General features: G+C 42.3%; 4 protein-coding genes across 12 annotated transcripts; 2 read left to right on the forward strand and 2 right to left on the reverse strand.

Moving 5' to 3' along the window:
* Nucleotides 1–833: 833 nt before the first annotated feature.
* On the reverse strand, nucleotides 834–2,988 carry tmem128 (transmembrane protein 128). Its single transcript, XM_086117926.1, has 5 exons — nucleotides 2,834–2,988; nucleotides 2,066–2,198; nucleotides 1,785–1,946; nucleotides 1,344–1,452; nucleotides 834–1,146 (listed from the first exon to the last, which is right to left on the reverse strand). The coding sequence occupies exons 1-4, from the start codon at nucleotides 2,937–2,939 to the stop codon at nucleotides 1,353–1,355; spliced, it is 501 nt and encodes a 166-aa protein (XP_085974052.1). The 5' UTR covers nucleotides 2,940–2,988; the 3' UTR covers nucleotides 834–1,146; nucleotides 1,344–1,352.
* Nucleotides 2,989–4,121: 1,133 nt separating this feature from the next.
* On the reverse strand, nucleotides 4,122–6,629 carry lyar (Ly1 antibody reactive homolog (mouse)). 2 transcript variants are annotated; one of them, XM_086118112.1, is made up of 8 exons: nucleotides 6,487–6,629; nucleotides 6,295–6,409; nucleotides 6,109–6,216; nucleotides 5,941–6,018; nucleotides 5,435–5,735; nucleotides 5,052–5,111; nucleotides 4,488–4,573; nucleotides 4,122–4,375 (listed from the first exon to the last, which is right to left on the reverse strand). In XM_086118112.1, the coding sequence occupies exons 1-8, from the start codon at nucleotides 6,606–6,608 to the stop codon at nucleotides 4,238–4,240; spliced, it is 1,008 nt and encodes a 335-aa protein (XP_085974238.1). In that variant the 5' UTR covers nucleotides 6,609–6,629; the 3' UTR covers nucleotides 4,122–4,237. The 2 variants fall into 2 exon arrangements, with proteins under 2 accessions (XP_085974238.1, XP_085974236.1); XM_086118110.1 differs by having other exon boundaries at nucleotides 5,435–5,753.
* Nucleotides 6,630–6,639: 10 nt separating this feature from the next.
* On the forward strand, nucleotides 6,640–12,907 carry zbtb49 (zinc finger and BTB domain containing 49). Of its 8 annotated transcripts, none has more exons than XM_086118105.1 (10): nucleotides 6,640–6,747; nucleotides 7,570–7,755; nucleotides 8,001–9,100; nucleotides 9,185–9,231; nucleotides 9,318–9,391; nucleotides 9,671–9,753; nucleotides 9,880–10,041; nucleotides 10,370–11,816; nucleotides 12,161–12,204; nucleotides 12,316–12,907. In XM_086118105.1, exons 2-8 carry the CDS (start codon nucleotides 7,604–7,606, stop codon nucleotides 11,074–11,076), a joined length of 2,325 nt encoding a protein of 774 aa, XP_085974231.1. In that variant the 5' UTR covers nucleotides 6,640–6,747; nucleotides 7,570–7,603; the 3' UTR covers nucleotides 11,077–11,816; nucleotides 12,161–12,204; nucleotides 12,316–12,907. The 8 variants fall into 8 exon arrangements, with proteins under 8 accessions (XP_085974231.1, XP_085974233.1, XP_085974228.1 ...); XM_086118107.1 differs by lacking the exon at nucleotides 6,640–6,747 and adding an exon at nucleotides 7,046–7,217; XM_086118102.1 differs by lacking the exon at nucleotides 6,640–6,747 and adding an exon at nucleotides 7,054–7,247.
* Nucleotides 12,908–15,433: 2,526 nt separating this feature from the next.
* Nucleotides 15,434–23,373, forward strand: synpra (synaptoporin a). The gene is made up of 6 exons (XM_086118312.1): nucleotides 15,434–15,540; nucleotides 15,657–15,722; nucleotides 20,620–20,744; nucleotides 21,270–21,468; nucleotides 21,862–22,053; nucleotides 22,196–23,373. Exons 1-6 carry the CDS (start codon nucleotides 15,523–15,525, stop codon nucleotides 22,445–22,447), a joined length of 852 nt encoding a protein of 283 aa, XP_085974438.1. The 5' UTR covers nucleotides 15,434–15,522; the 3' UTR covers nucleotides 22,448–23,373.
* The last annotated feature ends 41 nt before the right edge of the window (nucleotides 23,374–23,414 follow it).

A 23,414-nucleotide genomic window follows, 5' to 3' on the forward strand; every position in this document is an offset into this window, starting at 1 on the left:
ATCTAGACTTCATTAAACACTGAACGAAATGAGTTGTTCTGGCTTACTGCACTTCAATGGAGCAAATTAATGACACAATTTGGATTTGAAGTGAAGAAATGTTCTGTTGCCCATGAAGAAAACAAATGTTTTAAATTCAAGAAGTGGGAGGTCCAGGGGTCATCACCAGAGTCCTTTTATTGGGGAAAGTTCCCCAGTATTAATCAACTGTATGCTTGCTTGCGTGCGGGCTGGCCATTGGGAGTGCCAAGCATTTTCCTGGTGGGGTGAGGGTTGGTGATGCTTAGCTCTTGTCAAACCACTGGTGTTTGCTGTTCCTTAATTTGTTTACACTGATAAATTGACATTTGCCAATTTCTTACCTTAGGCGCCGCCAATCTCTCAGCAAAGAACAATGGCAGCGACGTCACATTCATGATCTCATTTCAAAGAACAGCATACCCAGGTGAGTCAATGATTGATTGCTTAATCATTAACAATTGTTGCCCTCAAGGGGGGGAAACAGACTACAGAAGATTATTTTCAGAGAACTTTAACAAGCCCCTGATTATGTCTGAACATGTTGATGCCATTTTCAGATGATTAGATTACAGTAGCTTGTTTGTATTCAAGATTTGAAGTAATCTCGCATTGTTTAATACATGACAGAGGCTCTGGAATACCGAAAAGGGTAGAGGTGGCATAAGAGCAGTGGCTGGTGAATTAAACGGTCAAGGAGCTGTGCATGTCACATCACAGCTACAACAATAATGTTCACTATATTTTAAGTATATTTTAAAAAGCTAAATGGCGTTGATGATACGTTGATGAGTTATTAATTCAGTTGGCAAATATTAAAAGTAGGACACGTTTATTAAAGGAACAAATATACACTCAGTAAAGCATGAACATTGTTAAACACGCAAACTGCGGGCCTTTATATCATTGTGCTGCTGCTCAGTTGTATCTTCAAACATTTTGGTGCTCTTTAATACGTACAGGTATATTCTACATTAAAAAAAAGTAGTCTTCAAATCATCGTGGTCATGTGGAATGGAAATGAACAATGACTGGATTCCATCAAGCTGCTTTGGCTGAATGTTCCAGTAGTAGTCCTTCATCCTTTCTTCACCGAAGAAACAGCTGTCGGTGTTTGGATAAATCTTCCTAGGGGTTTGGAGTACAAAACAATGAGAAGTGGGGGTTTTGGGGTAGGGGCTTAATTTCTGAGCGAACTGTAGTTTTGTGAGATGAGATGTCAAACAAAGTAAAGATGCAAAATCTGAACACGAAATGGCTTCGAAAACATCAGCAACAAAAACTTAACCGGTTTGTCATTGCGGTTCGAAACAAAAAATTGTTACCTTTCACGCTCATCCAAGCATAGAAATCAGCATGACCACACCCATGAACTGCGTGAAGAGGATGAGCGGAGTGACGAAGGACCAAACCGGCCATAGAGCAATGTTCAAACTGCAAGGGAATGTTAAACATATCACCGCTTTGAAGAAAAATCACAATTTATTTGGCTGGCTTCTTTGAGACTGAATTAACAGGGGCGCCTGCTGGGGACTGCTTAATATTGCACACAACTTTTTTTTATCATTTGCTTCAAGACAAGAGTACACAAAGCAAGATGGTGGCTAGATCAACAACATTCCATAGTCAAAACAATAATTAAAAACCTAATCAATTGAACATTCCCATTCTCAGTAAACTTCTGGATTCCAAATATCCAACATAATCAGAAAAATCCAGTCAAACGCACAGACACACATTCCATGCAACTGTTTTGACGGATGTACCTGCACGATGCCGCAATAAATGCAGCGGTGGTGATGGGAGGGATTGCAGGGTACTCTTGGTCATAGTGCACGATTCCTCTGAACCACTCCAGGTACACGATACAAAACGTGGCCAGACACAGGCAAATTCCAAGGAGCAGCAGGCTCACATTAAACCACCAACTGAAAATACCGTTTAACATCAACAAGCAGTATACATCAGACTTCAACATAGCCTTCGTGGCTTTTTTTTTTTTTTTTTTGCTGTGAGCTTTTTAACGTCTTACTCAGTATTCATTCACCTCTTAATGTTATCATTCATAAATATGTTTTGAAAGAAATCCACATAGTAGGTGACACTTATAGCTGCCACAACCCAGAAAACGGAGTGCTTATTGATTGGAGGGAGAGGTCTGACATCTTTTTCTCCTGGACCTGAAATGCAAAAAGAACATAAAAAAAGTGTAGAGGTCAACTTAAAAACAATGACTTTGAATATCTTCACTTGCAGTAATGAATAGGTTTTAGTATACTGTATTCAATAAATTAAATGTCAAAGTGGCATCGTTTAATATTTCTGTATATGGCCCTAGAAATAAAACGTTTGGTCACCCCCAAGTCTTCACTAAAAGAGAGATGGCCTCTGAATGGAAAAGGGATGCCTTGGGCACGGTGAAGGAGTTAACCGGATTCGCTCAGTCAAAACAATCAAAGAATTCATGGATTTCAGCCAGTGACGGTCTCAAAGGCGATATTGTTCACTGGTAGAACAACGCATTCAACTCTGGCAATTTCATTGGCTTTGAGACGTCTGCCTGTCATGTGAAACAATTGGTTCAAGAAAGAAAAACCTATTTAAAGGTACGATAAACAATGCCTCATGTGTGAAATAACCCGCCACTGTCTTTTACTACTTAAAATAAGATTACTTAGATAATGACCATATTTTAGCCACCAATAAATACGCACCGACTAACTCGAGCAAAACAAAACAGTTAGCTGTAAAGACAAAAAAACGAGACAGTACACGTAGCGACAATCTTAACCTTAAATTAAATGCTTCCACTTACACTCCTTGTCTTCGTCGGGTAACGAAGCTTTCGCCTGCATGAGTAACTCAGCATTTTTTTGGAATCTGTTTCTCAGCGTTGCGAATTCACTGTCGTTCAGCATCATGAACGGCTATCTTTCAAAACGGACGACGGCCTGACTTCCCGAAGTTTGCGTCGCGTTGAATGGCGTCACCAAACGCGACAATTGTAGTTTTAAGCGATAACGTATACCGTTTCGAGAATGAGCCGACGATTTTGATGACTTTAGATACGTCAAAATATTTATACAGTGAACTCTTTCAAAAATGCATCGTCTACCATCAATCAGCGTTGCAAAAAGGGTATTACTGCACTGTAGTTTGTATAACACTATGAATACTGAATGAAAATCGTTCTGTGTTGCTGCGATTAATCTGGAAATTGTTATTGTTCTCGACAACTTTCAAATTGCCCAAACTTTGGTGGAAATTGTGCATTTTTCTTATTTAGACATTGTTGTGGAAATCTCCAAATACCCTTTTAATTGCACACTACCATTGGTACCTACATATTGGCTGTATATTAGTTAATTTTCAAAATCCTGCAAGTTAAATAACACACAGCAATCTGGACTTTAGGGCTGACTCATGGAAAAAACATCAGTTTGCAGCCAAACCAATAACCTCAACAGCAGCAACAATATTTTTATATCTTGATTATCCGGTACAGATGGGACTGAATTGGAAGCATGAAGTAATACTGTACCCATGCCCACGTTCCACTGCAGGACAGAAAATACAACTTTAATACTGGCAAACTTGACAGCTCCACTAATACCCTAGGTAGGCAATATACAATTTCAGATAAGCAGAACAATGAATGAGCGTCAGTGTTAGGCCTACTGGGATTAGCAAAGCTTCATAAAGCATATTTCCTGCTGTCGCTACCTGTGTGTGTTTCTGGAAGAGTGTGTGCATGCAAGTGTGAAGGCTGCTCATTCTCGCAGTGGAAAATCAGACCGCCTCAAAAATTCACCTTCGACTTCCACCATCTTCTATGGAGCTTCTGTGTCGCTGGCCAAGTGAAGCTCGTGGCGGATGCCGAGGAATGTGCATTAACCTTGTCCTGTGTGAGAGTCAAATTTACCTCAGGTGCACCTCTCTCATTTCCCTTCCCCCACAGCAACATCCAATCCCACAGATAAAGTGCCATTTCCCAGCTGTGGAATGTTGAGCCAAGCAGCCAACTCGCACATTTGTCATTTTCCGCGTGAATGACATGCTTGACAATGTGTCGACAGTGGCATCGGGAATCAGTACAGAACGACTAAAAATGACAAATGGTTTTATTATCAAGATTTTTTCTGTATGAAAAACAGAACAGTGAATAATGGCAATCATTTGGAACTGCCATGCTGATCGACGTGGACTGAGTTTGATTAATTTACTGTACAAGTCTAACTCTGTCCTTCAAAACTCTAAACTTGGGATTGTGATTGATCTTCTGATTGAAAAGTGCAAAGACCTCCTCCTTTGTCTTGAAATTCGCATCACCAGTAGCAGAGAAGTAGGCAGCCAAAACCTGCAGAGGTGAATCCATTATTTCATTTTATGCCAAACAGGCTGCTTTCTCAAAGCATGATCAGAAAAAAAATGTGGTCAGAGAGAAAATGAGACCAAGATCAACAGTTTACCTTCTTTTTGAGTTTCTTCATTGGCAATTCCTGGTCAGGTGAAGTTCTCAACACTGCTTTGATAGTTTCTTTCCATTTGAAATTGCCTATGAGGTGTTCAAAAAGACTTGTCAGCTACGGAAGCACGATGACTGAACAGTCAACCAAAACAAATAGCATTGCCTCCAGGGATTTATTATTTAAAATAATGTGTGCACTTACTTTTCTTGCATGTTCTTTTTTTTTGCAGCGTAAGTAGGAATGTATGCTAATGTAGTAATCATAATATACAGTAAATGTTCATCTAAAAAAAAAAACACTCGTCCATAAATATGAAAAAATGAGTCAGTAAGTTAAGCGGTAAACAAGTATGCTTTGTTGTGCCATGTCAAGACGTATTTTGGCGCTGCTGCTAAACTAGTGCAATTCCTAGCCTTGAAATGTCCTATGGTGGGGCGCAGTTCTAGCAGCATTTGTAACAGTTGAAAAGCGTTAACAGTCAAGGCGCAAACAAACAAAAAAAAGTTATTTGGCATTAGGACTTCAACTATGTCGCATGCGAACATCAGCTTTGGACGGCCATACCTTTGGCAACTGCGAGATCCTCACTTTGCTCGGATACAGCAGCCTCTGCTGTTTGGTCCGCTGGGAGAAATCAGATAAGAGCTCTCATGATTCATTCATAAATGTGCAGTTACTGTACATTTGAGTATTTTGCTTCTCGTGGTAGTTGTCCACATACAGTACATTACATGTACAAAGACAATTCCAAAGGAATTGGGACATTTCTCAGTTTGAACATGAAATATCTTTGTCGTGTATTCAATTAAGTACTGTCTGTATAGGTTAAGAATGATTTGCAAGTCATCGTATTTCGTTTTTATTAATGTGGAACACAACGTCCTAACTTCAGTAGAATTGGGTTTGTACATTGGACTTGTGTAGACCTACATTTAGGTATGACTTACTTTTCATCTTTTTTTTGGATCTTTGCTCAGAAGCACCGTTTTGGTCTTCATTCTCATCTTCTTCACAAACCCGCAACCTTTTTCTGTCCTTTTTTTTCTTTTTGGCTATTTTCTCTTCCTCGACAACTGCCATTTCCGTCTTTTTTGATTTTCTCTCAATCTTCCCATTTGTCTGCTGCCGAGCTTCTTTACGCTCTTTCTGTTTATGCTTCTTCTTTGTGTCTGCGTGGCCATTCTGCTTTTCTTTAGTAGTACTATCCACTTCAACTTCAGCCGACGTCTTTTTCACTTCTTTTTTCCCCTGTGGTACATCAGAGGGCTGTCAGATTATGAGAAAGTAATTATTATTAATAAAACAATATCTTCAAGACAACTTGCAAACTGTGCTTCTGTGTAAGAAACATTATAGGCATTATAACACGTCTCGGGGAGAAAAACATTCGCAAGCTGTGTTAACAGAGAACATTTCAGGGTTGTAGAGAAATAAAACATTTACTGTCACTTACAAGGTCTGAATTGAGGATGCTCCACACATCCTCATGCAGTCTTGAGTTGCTAATCCTGAGACTGTTTCCCATCCAATTCTAATAGAAGGTACAGCCAAGCCCCCGACAATTAGAAGGTATATTTACCCACATGGTCATTCAAATCATAAATTTATCACAATTACCCACCTCAAATTTGGCTTTTTTTCTTGGGACATTGTCATATGCACTGACTTGCTTGAGCACAGCTTTTAGCTGTGCGCTTACTCCAGGTTTGTTCATGGCTTTGTGGATTTTCTTCAGCAATAAAGTGATCATATTTTGAGTACCTCAAATGACACAAGTTAATGATCAAGTTGAGACGCTGACTTTTACCTCGAGCCATTGTTGCTGTTTCAAATCCCCTTTGACCGCTTTCGCCTCATAGCCTTTACCCCCATACTTCTGGTCTTCGCTGATGCATTTGATGTGATTTTTGTAGTCGTCGCCCCTTTAAAGCACAATACCATTTTTATAATGCTGCGGGAGTTTTGAAAAGTCACAGGAAAAGGGGAGACCAACGTTTACCAGAAATCTTTTCCACAGTCGATGCACGAGAGAACCTGGCAGCCCCGGCACATGGCCACGTGTTTATCCACCTGATTTTTTTTCAGGGATTCGCCACAAGCGTTGCATGTGAAGAACACCATGCTGAAAGACTCCTCTGTCCACGTAAAAGTGGATTAAGTGGCGAGTGCAATATCGCCCTCTGCCCAGCCGACGTCTTGTAATCTCAGCAATGAAAAAACGGTAAAACCCCGAAAGCCGGGTCTTCTCTCCGCAGTAAAGGTAGGAGCAGATATCGAGGCGAAACCGATCGCTAATGTTACTAAAACGAATGTTGTCATCGATCTGATTAAAATAACAACAACACTAAAACATCTCACGGTTACATTAGCGCGACCTTAAATTAGCTCCGGTTCTAAAACGTGTTAAACACAACAATGCCTCCTCCCTGTTCCACCAATGTAGTCTTTTTCAAAACACACGTTATCACGCAAGAAATTACAATTGCGCCGATCTTATTCTTCCGACAGTGTACACGCAATACAAAACAGGAGTTCTGACAGCACGAAGCTGAATTTCTGTTTGACTCTGAACCGCCGGTGTATCCGTTGTAGTTATCTCAATAACACACACATCTAGGGCATTATAATGTATAGAATTTTATTGAATTCTACCGAAATGACGACCGTTACCCTTATCAAGAAGCGCAAAATGCAAACTGTTGCAGGAAGTGAGGCAACGGCGTTGGCGAGGTGACCTGTCGTCCGAAGAATCCAGTAAACGTACGGTAATCTTGGTCCGAGTACAGCAGGGGCATCACGCTTTAAATCAATTCCTGCCAGATAAAATTACAAGTGTGTAAATTAGCCCTTACAATTCGCAGGTTTGTTAGCAAAGCTTCGTAGTTGGCTCGTTAGCTATAGCTTGTCGATGTATTCATGCGTAGGATGAAAGTACGACTTGAAACCAAGCGCCGCTGTTTTATGTTGGATGTCAGCGCGCCGCAACACGCCAATGCAGCTAGGTTGCATTTTAATAGCATGAATCATAAACTACAGTATTTCCTGTCACTGACTTAATGTATGTTCTCTTCCCTTCCACTAGCTCTGTGACTGAGTGCTTGGACGGATGAGTGAGCATGGACACACTATCCAGCCACAGCTCCTACTTGCTGCAGCAGCTCCAGGAGCAGAGGATTCAGGGAATGCTCTGTGACTGCATGTTAGTGGTTAAAGGGGTCTGCTTCAAAGCCCACAAAAATGTACTGGCTGCTTTCAGCTCTTATTTCAGGTATGTTGTATTAATTGCTTTATTGACAGAGGTATCGGCAAGTTATTTGTGCGTCGAATTGGTTGTGCCAAAGAGTGGTTAGTTGTGCCTTGCTGTATCGCGGTTCACTTTTTCACAGCTGCATGGATTTTATTTTTAATCACACTTCCATTGATTATTATTTGCTCTATTGCGGTGGTTATTTTTACATACAAACAGTTGAAGTGGACATTTTCTAAAATCCTTTGCTTCTTTGAACTCTCCAGATCTTTATTCCAGAATTCCCCCAGTCAGAAAAACGAAGTGTTCAACTTGGTTATCCAGGATGTCAGTGGCATTGGCCAAATATTAGACTACATGTACACCTCCCATCTTGACATCAACCAAGATAATGTGCAAGCACTCCTTGACATCGCTCAATGTTTGCAAGTTCCGAACGTCCAAAGCATGTGTAACACTTTCCTTAAGCCTTGCCCCCCAGTGGTGGAAATCCCATCGTTTTCTCTCCCAGGCATGCTGACTTCGGAGCACGACTGCCTCCTGGGAAGCAGCCTGCCTAATGATGTTGAACTCCCCTGTCCCACTGAAGTACCCAGACCTGGCTTCATGGAGCAAACCAAACGAATGTCTTTCTCTGTGCCTAACAGCAGCTCAAGTGACTCAGGAAGTAGCACCCAGGCACCTTTCGAAAAACAATTAGTCCACGGTTACAAGCTCCGTAATTTCTACAGTAAGCAGTACTTCAAGCAAAGTGCAATTCAGGCCTCAAGTCAGGGTCCGGGTCCTTCAGTTGTCGTGGAGGAGTCTCAGTGTCAGCTTGGGATCAGTCAGGGACGCAGCCACTCGCATTTATGCTCAGGAAACGCAGTTCAGCCCACCACAACTTGCACATCCTTGGCAGCTGACAAGAACCCTGTGTCTGCGCTGACACCTTCGGATAGTTTAAACACCCCAAGCTCTGACCATGCAGACGCCATGCTCGGTCTGCCGGTGCGTCCAAAGAAGACGGTGTACCTCAAGAAATACAACTATCTACGTTCTCAAAAGGCGTTAGAAGAAATGTTTGCGGAATCAGTCAGCGAGCCCATCCTGAACTGCCCCAAAGACACGCACTCAGAAGATTCTGCGGTCCGGATTGGGGCCCAAGGATCTCCTGTTGAAAACCCTGCAACCGTCAGGGAAGACGCACCGAAGACGCCATCAGATGCTGAAATTCCCCGACCGCCACCCACAAACCAAGAGGAGCAAGGACTGCAAACTCTGCCAGAACCACCACAGCAAACGGTCCACAAATATTCCTGCAACATGTGTGGCAAAATCTTCAAACACCCGAGCAACCTGGAGATGCACAAACGCTCACATACAGGTTAATCAATGTCTTATAATCGATCTGGCCTATCATGTTTGTCGGAATAATATACATTTTCGATTAGTTTTTTTTATGTTGCAGGCGAGAAGCCGTTTGAGTGTAATGTTTGTGGGAAGAACTTCTCACAGGTAGGCTCAAATCATGCAACGTGCAAATTGCATTAGGATTTCTTTGATTGTTTTTGCTGCAGTGGCATTTCTTTTTTTTTTCTCAGGCTGGAAATTTACAGACACACTTGCGACGACATTCTGGAGAGAAACCTTATATCTGTGAGTTATGTGGCAAAAGGTAAGTATGGTTTGGCAGACTTTTTGTTATGTATGTGTTATGTATAATATATATATATCCAAAAGACATCCAGCAAAAAAATAAAAAATAAATTGTGCCCAACAAATAATGTGTGCCTCACAATGGTGACCCCTGAGGGGACAAACAAAGTCGCAACGACGACTTGAGTATAATACGATGTGGATAATGAATATTTGTCGTCCATTTTATAACTTGCGTGACATGAATCAAATGGTCACATTAATTGTGTCACATGCAATATACCGCATCTCCTCATAGCTTCACCGCATCTGGGGATGTCCACCGTCACAAAGTGGTGCACACAGGAGAAAAGCCACATCTATGTGATATATGTGGTCGAGGTGAGTTATGTCTCGAAACATGACCAGTTGTGATTTCCAGAGTCATGCGCCAGTAGCCTCGCTTGCTTTTCACGACTTAATCGTACGCATTTGTCTCCATTGAACTTAACTGTTCATGTTGTCAAGGATTCAACAACTTGAGCAATCTCAAAGAACACAAGCGAACACACGCCACAGACAAGACGTTTACTTGTGACCAGTGTGGGAAATCCTTCAACACACACAGGAAACTTCTGAAGCACAAAGCCTGCCACGGTGGCGAGAAACCACACAGTTGTGACACCTGTGGTAAGTCTGCGCCTCGTTCGATAGCATCCCATCCAAACAGGCACAGTACACGTTCTGCGATTTGTACAGTGGGATTTTTTTAATGAACTACTAAACACTTCACTGTTGTACAGACAGCTATTTATATACCTACTATTTGGGCCCGGTAGTGTTACTACACCACAGTAGTTTACTAGTAAGGTTTAATTGCATACTAGTAGGTCACAATTGGCACTAATTTTTGCACTGAACTGACTGACTAATGAGGACGAAAAGCATATGCGGAATGGATATCAAATAAGTGCTGAAACATCATTCCGGATTCCATAAATGTTGTCCACCTGCGCAGGAAAATGCTTCATTGGCTCGGGGGATTTACAGCGTCACATCCGGTCTCACACTGGAGAAAAACCTTACCTTTGCAACACCTGTGGAAAAAGCTTCACTCGGTCAGCCATGCTGAGGAAACACAGCAACATGCGCTGCAAGGGCGCACCAGCTGATGGCGCCATTACAGACAACTCTGACCAGACTGGCAGCTCAGCTGCAGCTGTGTCGATGAGCAAAACTGTCTGCCAGAGTGACGTCGCAAGTGAGCAGTCTTTTTCTGTAGTGATGCCTCACGCAGGACCTGAGAAGCCTTCGCCGCCTTCACCCCCAACACCCCACGTGGAAACGACACCTCTGAGTATCCATCTAAGTCCAGCATCTACTCCAACCTCCCTTCCAGAACTACGCTCCCTCGTGCCACATCACCTCCTCGCTTCCTCCCACCAGGACAGGTGCACGGCACTACCTGGCCCAGATCACATGAAGCTGCCCAAACCACACGCCTCTCAAGAGGTTGAATATGGGCCCAATGTGGAGAATGGACCAATTGGAGGTGAGATGGGTCGAGGTCTGTTGGGTAAGCCTTACCTGCCTGTTCAAGACAATTTTTCTGCTCGGTCCACTAGTGGTTTATACAGGTCCGGTGAAGGCAACTTCATCTCAAGTGTAACTCTGTGGGGACTAGCAATGAAAACTTTGCAGAATGATAATGAATTGGAGCAATAAGACTTAAGGAACAATGTGTGGTGAGCACTTGAGAAATTAGAACATCGCTCAGCCGTGTTCCTCTGTCGTGTAACCAGAATATTAAACCCTTCTCATTACAATGCAAAAACTAGAAAATCAATCTGACAGTGTCACACTCAACCAACATAAAAAAGATTGTTTCCATTTTTGGATATAGTTTTGCATTTTTATATATTTCTATTTTTATTTAATAAAATGATGCTAAACAACACTGAATTAATTTGTCTACTCTTAAGCATGCCTTGCAAGTACAGTACTGTAGTTCATATAGAAGGTTTAAAAAAAAAGCAATCAGTTACACAATTGCATCGGTCAGTTTTTTAATATCAATCCTCAAAGTCTAAGCAAGAGTTTACAGTCCAAAAATACACCGTACGTTACATCGAATTAAATACTCTGTTTGCATTGGTAGGGGATTTATTTCAGTATGGCAGTACAAAGGTGAGGAGCGGATGTCCAAAAGCCACGCCCACACTCACACAACGTACACACGAGGACATTTTCGGCTTTTAAACTGCGAAGATTTTCATGTTATTATTTTCTATTTCAATATTACATTATTTTCGATGGCTGATTGATGAAAGTAAACTGAGGGAAAACGACGACAAATTTTCCTTCGTCGGAGACGAGCGCAGAGTATGCTACGCGCATGCTCAGTGTCACAGGAAACAGGAAGTTGAAAGCAGAAATCAAATGTATTTCGTGCATCATTTTCGACGGTGAGTAATGCGTTTCTTTCAAGATGCAAGTTGATGCAACACTTGTTTCAACAGAAATGGCGATATCTCAGCTAGGAGCACGCATTTATGTTCATAAACATTCATTTACCTAATTAAGAATCTGTTCTATGACTGCTTTGGGTGCTTTTCTCTTTTCACCTGTCAAACCCACATTAAAATAACACTGGCAGCTATTAAAAATAATTATTTAAGCATAATAGACAAAAATATCATTGGAATGACGTCACTCATGTCGTAAGACTTAAACATTCCTTGTAAAGTACTCTAGCATTTTTTAAATTCCTGATATTGACAGTCTGCTATATATTTTTTTCTATGATCAGATCCAGGATCACAGAATAACCGCCCACCTAGTCCAACACACATGGTACTTTTTACATTCACATTGAAATAACTATTTTTGCAAAGGGATATAGCCGAAATGTAGCATGGTAATGTCCCGATGATTAACGATACTGTATTTCCTCTTTTCTTCCAGTGCCAGGCCTGTCAAGAAAAAGTGTTTTTCACATTCATCATAACTGAATTCTAGTGTTGCATTTGTCTCACTGCCACAAGTGGATCAACTTTTCCAATACCTTGCATTGCATATATCTGTGTGGGGTGGGAAAATGAGTCAAACTAAAGAGCTCTCTGAATTTCAGCGTGGTTCTGTAATAGGATGCCACCTCTGCGACAAGCCAGTAGGTGAAATTTCTTCTCTCCTGAATATTCCAGAATCAACTGTAAATGATGTTATTGCAAAGTGGAAGCTTTCAGGACCGTCAACGACACAGCCAAGAAGGGGCAGACGAGCTAAAGTGGCAGAGACTCAGTAGCATCATGTTTGAGGGTAGCCACGCCCAGCTAACTCAAACCATTCTAGTACTGGTGTCAAACGCAAGCCCCCGGGTCCAGATCTGGCCCGCTACATCATTTTATGTGGCCCGCGAAAGCTTATGGGCTTTGACTTCATGTTTCTTGCTAAACTACCAAACTTGTAAATTGTCTTTCAAAAATGTTGAGATATTTCGAGCATTTTTCGTTCCCACTCCTCCCATTTAAAATAAATGTAATAATATTCAAACAAACAGTTTTTAATGGATCGTGATTTTTTTTAAATGTTGATTTTTTTTGTGTGTAGAATATCCGGTACATACAAACATTTCTTGGGGTTCACACTCATTATAGCCCTCTGAAGGAAATCAAAACTGCTCTTTGGCCCGCGACAAAAATTAGTTTGACACCCCTGCATTACAGGGTTCCAGACATCGAAAATAGTAAGTTCAATGTCTACAAGAGGGACATGTGGTCAGGGTAGGCAAGTGAGGCAGTGCTACCCGCTGCTGGCTGTTCTCTACATGTGAAGAGTAAAAAAGAAAAAAAATGTTTCCAATCAAAATCTAACTTTAGGCTAATCTTCTATTTTGGGTTTGTATTTTTATTTCCAACTCCAGAGGAGTAGTGCCTCACCAATCATGAACCTCACCGAATGTCACATATCCTATGCGTCAGTGACAGACAGTGAATTTCGTCTCCTCGTCTCTTCCTCTGTTGCTTTCTCTCTCCGCCTCTTTCCCGTCAGGCTACAGTTAATCCCAATTATGTACGCCGTCTTAACTGGTGCAGGACGAGACCAGTGCTTGTGGCATGTTACCCAGAATCATTTCCAAAGCCCATCTTTTGTTTCGGTATCCAAACATGTTTCATTGCTACCACAAGCAGATGATGATAGGATTGCAATAACAGCCGAGTGTGACATATTCCCACTAATCAGTTGTCCACAAGACCTTTGTGTTCTTACTCCTTTTAAATGTGTGTTATGGCAGGGGTTTTTTTTAAACTCTTGATTGACTTTGCTCTAAATCATCAACATTAGAGGATATGGACAAGCTCTGGGAGCAGTTCCAGCGGAGCAGTAATTGCTGCGGGGTTGTGGAGTGTTGCATTGTTGGATGAGATGGATAAGTGGCTGACCCAGTCTCTCGACTATAATTCCTCAGTGAGTCTCAATATGAAATAGGCTGAGGCAGAAGAGAACAATGGCGATTGTTCATATACCGCTGCTTCGGCTCTTCTTCTTTTTATTCGGAACGCATTCAGCTGCAGTTGAGCTTCATTGATGGAAAACACAGATGGACCGTTGTTATTGTCACAGAGATCCACGCACTTTGACAAAAATTGTTGAATTTGTGAAGCTTACGGCACATTGGTGTGTCAAAGATGACTGATAATACACGGGCATGTCCTCCAGATGGTCAATAACCATCTTTCTGTGTTTTGGATTGCATCATATCCATGGAAATGTACACACATGGGCACAAAGCATATCTGTTGTGCAACCCTCAGCAAGCCTGATTAAAGCTAGTTAGCCTGATAGGCGTTTTATTGCGTTCTCCTTTTAATACTACACTCAACATATTTTTAGGACTGATAAGAATATTATATAAAGGCGCTGACAATTTGACCCATGAACAGTTTCCATTACCTGTGACAGGCTGGAGTGGAGGAATTGCATATTTGTACTAGTCTACAATAATTGTTTTTATGTTATGTTTGTATCTCAAGCATATTCTAACCAAAAGGATGTCATACAGATGTCTTCATCTGTCCCTATGCACATCCATTTAATGGCGAATGCGGGAGCCAATCGGATGTAATGACTCTCTGATGCTTAGGCAGCCAAGTCCCCCAGGCAGTGTTTGTGTTGCTTGCATGTGTGTGTGCACAAGATAGAGAAGGGAACCGAGAGAATGGCGGGAGGAAACTGGAACGATGGCGGAGATGTGGTCAGATTCGCAGTGCTGTCAGAATGCTTGGCACTTGCCATAATCAAACTGTATCAGGGAGCTGTATTGCACCCACTTTTGTTTTACTCTCACGTGCATTTTTTTTTTTTACTTTACTTTACTTACTAAGTTTGAGTCCCGCTGCTGCCCCCAAAAAATTGGAAGCAATTGTTGGAGACTAGTCTTATCCTGCTTCTACTCGTTCATGACTGTTGTTGAGGTGCCCTTGTTTGCACGCCCCTTCACTCTGACACCTCTGCTTGCATGCGTGTGATCTGGTTCTCTGCGAGGTGTTAAAACATAATATATTCCTGTACAGCAGCAGAGTATAAAATGAATTGACTGTACTCGTGAGGGATTTTGACCAGGATAGGTATCATAAATGCAAAAATAATCACATTGAAATACTGTAGGTAGGCTGTATATTGTTGGTTACCCCTCATAACAGAGAATTTTAAGTCACGCGCAAATTCGGAATTTCTTTTCTTTGTCCCCCCCCCCATATATCTTTTGCAAAAGATATATTTTTTATAGTATAGCGTTTTTCAAGATGCTGTCTCTATGTAGTAACTATTTCCCACATATTTTCAGTAATACATTCAAACACTACTTTTCGTATGATAAAAAAATTCAAACACTATTATTATAAAACAATGTCAAATGTGGTGTATATACAGTACGTCTGTCACTTAAGCGAGATTAATAATTCAAAACTGCGACTGATTGGCAAAAAATCACAACAATAAGAGAGAGAGAGGGAGACTGTTTCTTTCGGGATGGAGTCGGAATCCAAGCCAGCCAACACCCCCCCCCCCCCCCCCCGGACTGATCGCACCTCACTGCTACTCGGATTGGGTCTCCCGTTTGCTGTTTGTTTACATTCAATCTAAGGAGTAGCACGAGGAAGCGCTGCTGGAATGGATACTGCAAATCAGGTCAGTAAATGCTCGGCACGCGTACTTGTTCAAATGTAAACGTCTGCTCAATTTAAACATAGTATTAAATCTGAAAAGACCCCGATAGCCCACTTTTTTCTTTCGTGTCTTGACAGCTCGCATCTGCGGGGACCTTCCAGGTGCTCAAACTACCTCTGGGATTTATCCGCGTTTTGGAATGGGTGAGTTGGAACATTTTTGTTTGCGTCCCAAGCGCTAACTTAATTGAACACGGCAGAGTTATATAATGTGGATTAAATGTGACGCGGAGGACGTTGAGGTCTCGCCGCTATCCGCACGTTTCAGTCAGATATTGATTTGACTTTCAATTGATCATCGTAGCATAATTTTTTTTTCGGGTTACATTGACGAAATTAGCCCAACCGTGAGCATACCACGGTGACACTGGTCCACAAAATCATGCAACGTAAAGTGAAATAAGAAGCAATGAAAGTACCGGTAATCGGGAAAAATATTTCAGTCTATTGCTCGTTTTTGCTGTACTGTGAACCTTGATAAATGTGTGCGCGTGTGTGTATGTGAGTGGTTTATTGCAAATGATGTGTGCGGAGAATTCACAGATGGATGCTGTTAGGTTACCTTTCAGATGTATACACAACCTTTTTAATTTAACTCTCGGTCTCTGCAATCTTATCCCTCATGCAACAGTCCATTATGTCCATGTATGTACCCAAACCTCGCGATTCTGAGGTTTCGGGTTCAAATATCATCTCATCATCTGTGTCACCCAAATCCAATGTTCCACCCAATCTGCTGGGTCAAAATAATGACCCAAGCCTTGAGTACAAGTATCCCAATATGCTCAAAATCCGCAGCTACCCAGCGAGTGGATGAGGACGACAACCCAGCATTTTTTTAATGTAGTAACTGGCCATCACGACTGAAAGAAATGAGAAATGTCATATATGCCCTTCAACACAGAAATATTAAGGGGAAGAAAACGCGTCTCCCACACGCTCACACAGATACACAAAACAACCCCGGGGAGCGGGTGACAACACACACAAATGTGACATTCTCTTTTTTTTTTTTTTTTTGTACTCATGGGTTTCGAACATTTTTAACCTTTCTGATGGCAATTCAAACAATGGTCCAAATTTCAATGGTCTAGCTGTCTCCACTTGAACTGCCTCAAATGTGCACACTTTCCGCTGTGTCCGTTGAAATCGGCATGACTTCTGGGAAGAATATTACGTTTCAGTGGTGAATCGCTTTCTTTGTTTGTGTGCTATGCTTTTTATGGCATAAAAAATGGTGATGGTTAGAAATAAACTCTTTCAATGGTGTTCCCTGTGTATGTAGACAGCACAAATGGATGGCAATGTAAAAGCCACACACTTCGTCGTTTATTCGTTCAAAATGTTGACAAAACAGTGTGTTGCTTATGAAATCCATACAGTCCATCCATGTTTCAGAAAATTTAATTTTATTTATTAAATGAACAAATTTTAAACTCTTACAAAAAATAAATAAAAATAAGCTGTTCACATGCATATGCGTAGCCACAGCCAATTGGCCAAGCGGACGCCGAGGCTACGTTCACATCAACCGGACTCATTGAAATCCACTGAGTTGGCTGCATTTTCATTTAAGATTGCAAGCCGTTATCTGCCAGGTCTGCAAAGAATGCTGATGGTGTGTGTGTGTGTGTGTGCATGTGTGTGTGTGTTTGGCACACAATGTCTGGCTGGCATATTCCGTTCCAAACAGCTGTAAGGTCCGCTTCTCTCCACCGTAGACTAACTCATGCAGAAGCTGTCCTTTGAGATGTGCCCAAGCACTTCACTTGGCGTGTGCGCGCGCACACGAGAGCGATGGAATGAGAAAAGCGGCAAAATTGCACAGTCGGATGAGCACATGATGCTAATGATATACATTTGTTTATGCATCGAAGCGTCATCATCGCTGCAACATCTCACACACTTGCGCAGGCACTGTGTCATGCGTGATGTGGGGCCAACCAACGTGTACGGAACCAAAATGCAAGTGAACAAGCCACAAATAACGAGTAAATCATTTTGTCCTTTGTGAGTCGGGATCTTCTTATCAGCCGTAAGATGGGGCTGAGCCAGAATCATTGCAAATGGATCTCGGACCGGTCTGTGTTAGCGTGCTTGTGTGTTCTTTTTCCACTGACTTCAGTGGACTACAATGCGTCGGTGTTTGTTTTTGACAGAGTGCTGCACAATGTCCACTCGCACATGCAGCACATTCGCACCACGTCAAAACAAGGGAACCAGCGGGAGAAAATGTGCGGTTAGTTCAGAATCTGATTGACAAAATTTTTTTTTTTCTTTTCTTTGACCCGCCAACGCAAACAGTTAGAGAGACGACTGAGCAGGAACAAGTCGGGCTCCTCATTGTCCAAGCAATAGACGATAGAAGGCCATCAGAGAAGAACAGCGTAACAAAATCGAAATGGAGATTTTTTATTTTTTTATTTTATTTTTTATGCTTGTGGGCAGCGGAGCCTGCAGAGAGCGAGAGAGAAAATGAGTTAGTGGGGTAGATGAATCTGAGCTATGCAGGACAAAAAGCAGTCCCCACGCATGAAGGGATTAGCCGCCACTAAATGAGTCCTGAATTTGTTTTGTGACGCTGCTGCTGCAAAAAGATAAGACAAGCTTTCTCGTGAAGGCAGGCGGAGCTTCCTCCAGTGTGCCGCTGTTAATAAAAGTGGTTAGCTTTTAGGATGAATTGGCTAGTTGATATATATATATATACAGGTGTATATATATATATATATATATATATATATTTATTTATTTAATTTTTGGACATGGAAAGTTTAGGGCATTTGATGATGAATCGAACGATCGCACAAATTGTAAGATAATACTGTAGTTCCACTATGGTCAACAAGTACGCCCATCTGTGTGTCTACATACAAATTTTGCAACAAAATGAAGAAAGTAACGGAATGTACCAGTGTTACATATTCCATCCATCCATTTTCTGAACCGCTTTATCCTCACAAGGGTTGCCGAGGGTGCAGCTGTCTTAGGGCAGTAGGCGGGGGACACCCTGAACCGGTTGGCAGCCAATCGCAGGGCACACAAAGATGAACAACCAACTCACACCGAGGGACAATTTAGAGTGTTCAATCAGCCTGCCATGTATGTTTTTGGAATGTGGCAGGAAACCGGAATACCCGGAGAAAACCCACGCAGGCACAGGGAGAACATGCAAACTCCACCCGGAAGGCCGGAGTTGGGATCGAACCCTTTCGCCCTGAAACTTGTTGGCCATAAAAATGTTTCCGGGGTGAAGCGGCTAACTGGTCACAATATTGCTCAACGAAGCGCCGTTTGGTTGTCCCACGTTGTTTTTTTGTTTTGTTTTTTTGTGGCCTATATATCAAATCAGCGGCGTAAGATGAGGATTTTTTTTCCCATGGATCATATTTATCTTGCATTACTATCTTCATGACTGTTGCAAAATAAATATGCAGTATAAACCAATACACGTGACAAAAACTCTGATCTTTTAACATAAAATGATGCACACCCAGGTTGTCGTTTTTCCGACCAGATGTCATTTGCATCGATGTTTTGTTTTACAAAACCTTGCTGTGAATTCGACTCTTCCCGTAAAACGATTCAATGCCATGTCGGTCAGGAAAGAGGGCAAAAAGGGAGATGTTTGTTTTTCATTTCTGTACTCAAGCATCTTCTTCTTGCCGTTGCATTTCTCTTTTCTCTCCCTCTGCGGCTTGCTCCCCGAGGAGCCCAGCTGGGAGAGGAAGATAAACACGCGGGGTGCACAAGGCTTAGCAGCCACCCTCCCGCTACAATGCCACACTCCCCTGTTCAAAGGCCCCTGCCTGAAATGAGAAGTGCCAAACTCCACCGAAAAATCGCGGCAAGATGAGACGGCTGCAGGAGGCGGGAGGTGGGTGGTAAACGCAAGGGAAGAGATAATCATCAGGGCTCGTTGGTAACACTTAAGAGCATTTATTATTCTCCCCCTCTGGCCACTTCTCTTTTCCCAGCTGGCTTTGGGGATTTTTTTTGGGGGGGTGGGGGGGGGGGGGTCTATCAAAATATATTTTAAAGAAACATTTCTCATTATGCTAAGCAACGAGCACGATTCCAGCAGAGGAACCCCAATTGAACAGACCCACAACCACTGGACTCCAGATTCTACTGACGGAAAATGGTGTCCATGACACTCAGACGCCCCCTCGTAGAGTCCCTTTCATATTTGTCGCAGCACCAGTAAACGGTGCTTTTATTATATATATATTTTACTTTATGTTAACTGTTTTGTGAAGCGCTTTGTTACAGCTGTCGCTGTTGTGAAAGCGCTATATAATGCATGTATTGTATTGTATTGTACATATGTGTGGTGGAGGGGGGAGGTATGAGTGGTGGTCCAGTGCTTAGCACGTCAACCTCAGAGTGCAGAGGGTCAGTGTTCGATTCTGGATCCGGCCTCCCTGTCTGGAGTCTGCATGTTCTCCCCGTGCCTGCGTGGGTTTCCTCCGGGTACTCCGGTTTCCTCCCACATTCCAAAACCATGCATGGCAGGCTGATTGAACACTCTAAATTGTTCCTAGGTGTGAGTGTGAGCGCGGAGGGTTGTTCGTCTGTGTGTGCCCTGCAATTGGCTGGCAACCGGTTCAGGGTGTCCCCCGCCTACTGCCCGAAGACAGCTGGGATAGGCTCCAGCACCCCCCCCCCCCCCCCGCAACCCTCGTGAGGATAAGTGGATCGGAAAATGGATGTTGTAACCATTTGTGGTTTTTTTAATAATAATAATAGATTTGATTTATAAGCGCCTTTCAAGACACCCAAGGACACTTTACAATAACAAAAAACACAAAACTTTTAGGCTTCAAAAACGGTTCACAACAATAACTTTGTACTTCATTGGGTGTTTGTCGCCCTCCAAAGTGAGAGTTCCAACTCTCCTAGCTTTTCACTGTTTATTCAGCCCATAATCAAGACTGCAAAAGACCTGCATTTGATCCCGACGTTGGCTCTTTGTGAAATATGACTTTGATCAAACAAGCAGAGGCCATTCTAAATATTCCCCCCCCCCCTTCCCCTTTCTTAGCTATTTGCCATATTTGCCTTCGCTACATGCGGCGGGTACTCTGGGCAGCTGCGGGTGAGTGTGGACTGCATGGAGAAGGCCAGCAGCAACCTCAGCATTGCCATCGACTTTGCTTATCCTTTCAGGTAAGCCGCCTTCATCTTCGTTTACCACATTCCATCTCAAGTTTATTCCGTTGCCTTGTTCCAAGCAATCATTGGGAGAGTGTTCAATGCCCTCCTTCACCTTACTTTACTTGGTGCGTCGGTGAATCTTTAAGTGTGGTACATGAAAAAAAAAATTACAGCCTCAGTACCGTTCCGTTGTATTGAACTGAATTGGATCTTTAAGAATTGCTTGTTGGAAATATTTCTAGATACCATTTTTGTTTAACTTTGATGTGCCATGCATTTTTAATTTAATCATTATTTCTATATACAGTCCAGTTTTCTCATTTTGTATGTTTAACTCATTCACTCCCAAAGACGTTTTTAAACGTCTTTTCAGACTTGGTCTAGAATTGGCTGGTACTGAATGAGTTAAACACAATCTAAATGTCCAAACCGAATAGAGTTCTTGGTACGCGGAGAGAGAAGTATTTTGAGGTGCCGCTCAGTGTGAAAGGTTTGCGAACCACCGTTTGTGTGATCACCGTTTCTATTTCGCATCAGGTTGCACCGGGTGTCATTTGAAGCGCCCGCATGCGAGGGCACAAGGAGGGAACGCCTCTTTCTCACCGGAGACTATTCATCCTCTGCCGAGTTCTTCGTAACAATTGCCGTCTTTGCTTTCCTGTACTCCCTGGTGGCCGCTGTCGTCTACATTTTCTTCCATAACAAGTACCGCGCAAACAACCGAGGACCGTTGATTGTGAGTATAGGGTTTGATATTCCGAATTAAAGGTTTTGGGTGACTGATAGGCGAATTGATTACACTGCAGAAGAAGCAAATGCAGTTGGATGAGAGTCGTTGGGTCTAGCTGGTTTAGATTTATGACTATTTCTTTTTTTTTTATCTTTCCATTTTGGCTATTTTTATCATGCAGCATGGTGGACCTGTATGCCCTTTTAACAGAACAGAACAGTTTTGTCGTGCAATACGGACATTTGATGTACTCCCGACACCAAGTGACTAAGTCCCATAGGCCTGTCTGCGAGACATCCTAATGAACCGGGGAAGTAGGGAGAAAAAAAGGTGACGCAGGAACAGGCTTACTCATTAATGTTTGTGTTTTGTGTGTGTGTGTGTCTTGCGTCCCTGTAGGACTTTGTTGTGACTGTTGTGTTCTCCTTCATGTGGCTCGTCAGCTCTTCGGCTTGGGCCAAAGCTCTGTCTGATGTCAAGCTAGCTACAGATCCAGATGAGGTTCAGCTTCTTATCTCTGCCTGCAAGGATCAGACAAATAAATGTGGCTCTGTGCAGGAACCCCGCTGGTCTGGACTCAACACCTCCGTGGTAGGTTTTACTGGGCTAAAATGACCAGCAAAAGACACCGATAAAAATAATATCCATCCATCTATTTTCTGATCCTCACAAGGGTCACGGGGAATAATAATAATAGTTTGTTCTTTTTTTAATGATCTCACTTTCTGTCCAGGTGTTTGGGTTCCTCAACTTTGTTCTCTGGGCGGGGAACATCTGGTTTGTCTTCAAGGAGACTGGTTGGCACAAGGGTGCCGCCAGGTTTGTGGGCGGAGCCTCTGAGAAGCAGAGCGGTACCTTTACCCAGCAGCCCTCCAACCAGGGCAGCTTTGATCAGTCGGGGAGCTACAACACCCACGCAGACTTGGGCCAGCTGTCCGAGTACAGTCAGGTTGGAGGTCCCTCCTCTTACGCCAATCAAATGTAGTTTGCCTTTTTAGTACCTCGAGTGGTACTTGTGCATTTCAACATGGAAACGGGTGAGGAAAAGAAAAAAAAAATACAACCAAGAAGAGAGAGAAGAGTTTGCATCCAATGAATACAAGTTTTGTCAGGTATATTTTTTTACTTCTTTTTGCTTGGGGTTTTATTTCCTCAGTGTTTTATTTTGAGAAGGGTGGATTATCACGGTTGAGTGCGTCGTTCTATTTTATCTCGTATTGGTTTGGTAATGTTGTCAAGTAGGTGTGGCGACAGATGTGTTCCGTATTTGTATATTTCAAACTTGGAAAATGGTGTCGACTTTGTGCATGTTCCCGCATGTCTTTCTATGGTCTTTGCAAATCTATATTTTTCTTATTTATTTTTCACTTAGTCCAGGCCAGCATGACGTATGTCAATTATGTTACAGTATGTCTACAGTTTTTCAAGTTACATTACGTATATTTGAATCACGTATCCACGGTTATGTCATGTGACTCCATTAAAATGCTTAGACAATGTAGACAATGCTTTTGCTCGTGTAAAGAGGATTGTTCCCTTCTTTTATTCACAAGCTTTTGCAACAATTTACTTTGAATGTTGTCCATGCTAGTGTTAACTTGTACAAAACAAAAAAAGGAGTAGGGCTAAGCTCTATTAACGCGTGCCAGCATGTCACTCCACTGACATACCAAAAGCCCAGCCAAAAAAAAAAAATTATGATTGGTGGCATCATAAGGTTGTAGATACATAACAAAGGTTGCAGAATTTTTATTCTGAATTTACAATCAATGACGTCCGTGTTTTATATTAGAAGAAGTGATACTCAACGGTGGCGATGCTAAATTGATGCTTGTTGCAAAGGAATATGACAATTGCAACCCGTATTTGTTGACCTGGGAGCATGCGACAATAAAACAGCTCTTGATGGCCTGATGTCTACAACATTTTGTCACTTGCCCTTTTCACCAAAT

This window comes from Hippocampus guttulatus, chromosome 8 (assembly GCF_054856545.1).
Source record: "Hippocampus guttulatus isolate MCC_2025c chromosome 8, RoL_Hgut_1.0, whole genome shotgun sequence".
In the NCBI taxonomy this organism is placed as follows: Eukaryota; Metazoa; Chordata; class Actinopteri; order Syngnathiformes; family Syngnathidae; genus Hippocampus; species Hippocampus guttulatus.

Excerpts from the sequence above, each read along its gene's own strand:
- lyar (XM_086118110.1), bottom strand. The coding sequence starts at position 6,608 with ATGGTGTTCTTCACATGCAACGCTTGTGGCGAATCCCTGAAAAAAAAT. Across the intron at positions 6,217-6,294 it reads AACAGCAACAATGGCTCGAG|AAAATCCACAAAGCCATGAA; the intron begins GTAAAAGTCAGC and ends TTATTGCTGAAG. Across the intron at positions 5,112-5,434 it reads ATCCAAAAAAAAGATGAAAA|CGGACCAAACAGCAGAGGCT; the intron begins GTAAGTCATACC and ends GATTTCTCCCAG.
- zbtb49 (XM_086118105.1), top strand. The coding sequence starts at position 7,604 with ATGGACACACTATCCAGCCACAGCTCCTACTTGCTGCAGCAGCTCCAG. Across the intron at positions 9,754-9,879 it reads ATGTGATATATGTGGTCGAG|GATTCAACAACTTGAGCAAT; the intron begins GTGAGTTATGTC and ends CATGTTGTCAAG. Across the intron at positions 10,042-10,369 it reads ACACAGTTGTGACACCTGTG|GAAAATGCTTCATTGGCTCG; the intron begins GTAAGTCTGCGC and ends CCACCTGCGCAG.
- tmem128 (XM_086117926.1), bottom strand. The coding sequence starts at position 2,939 with ATGATGCTGAACGACAGTGAATTCGCAACGCTGAGAAACAGATTCCAA. Across the intron at positions 1,947-2,065 it reads ATGAATGATAACATTAAGAG|TTGGTGGTTTAATGTGAGCC; the intron begins GTGAATGAATAC and ends CGGTATTTTCAG. Across the intron at positions 1,453-1,784 it reads TTTATTGCGGCATCGTGCAG|TTTGAACATTGCTCTATGGC; the intron begins GTACATCCGTCA and ends ATTCCCTTGCAG.
- synpra (XM_086118312.1), top strand. Across the intron at positions 21,469-21,861 it reads ACAACCGAGGACCGTTGATT|GACTTTGTTGTGACTGTTGT; the intron begins GTGAGTATAGGG and ends GCGTCCCTGTAG. Across the intron at positions 22,054-22,195 it reads CTGGACTCAACACCTCCGTG|GTGTTTGGGTTCCTCAACTT; the intron begins GTAGGTTTTACT and ends CTTTCTGTCCAG.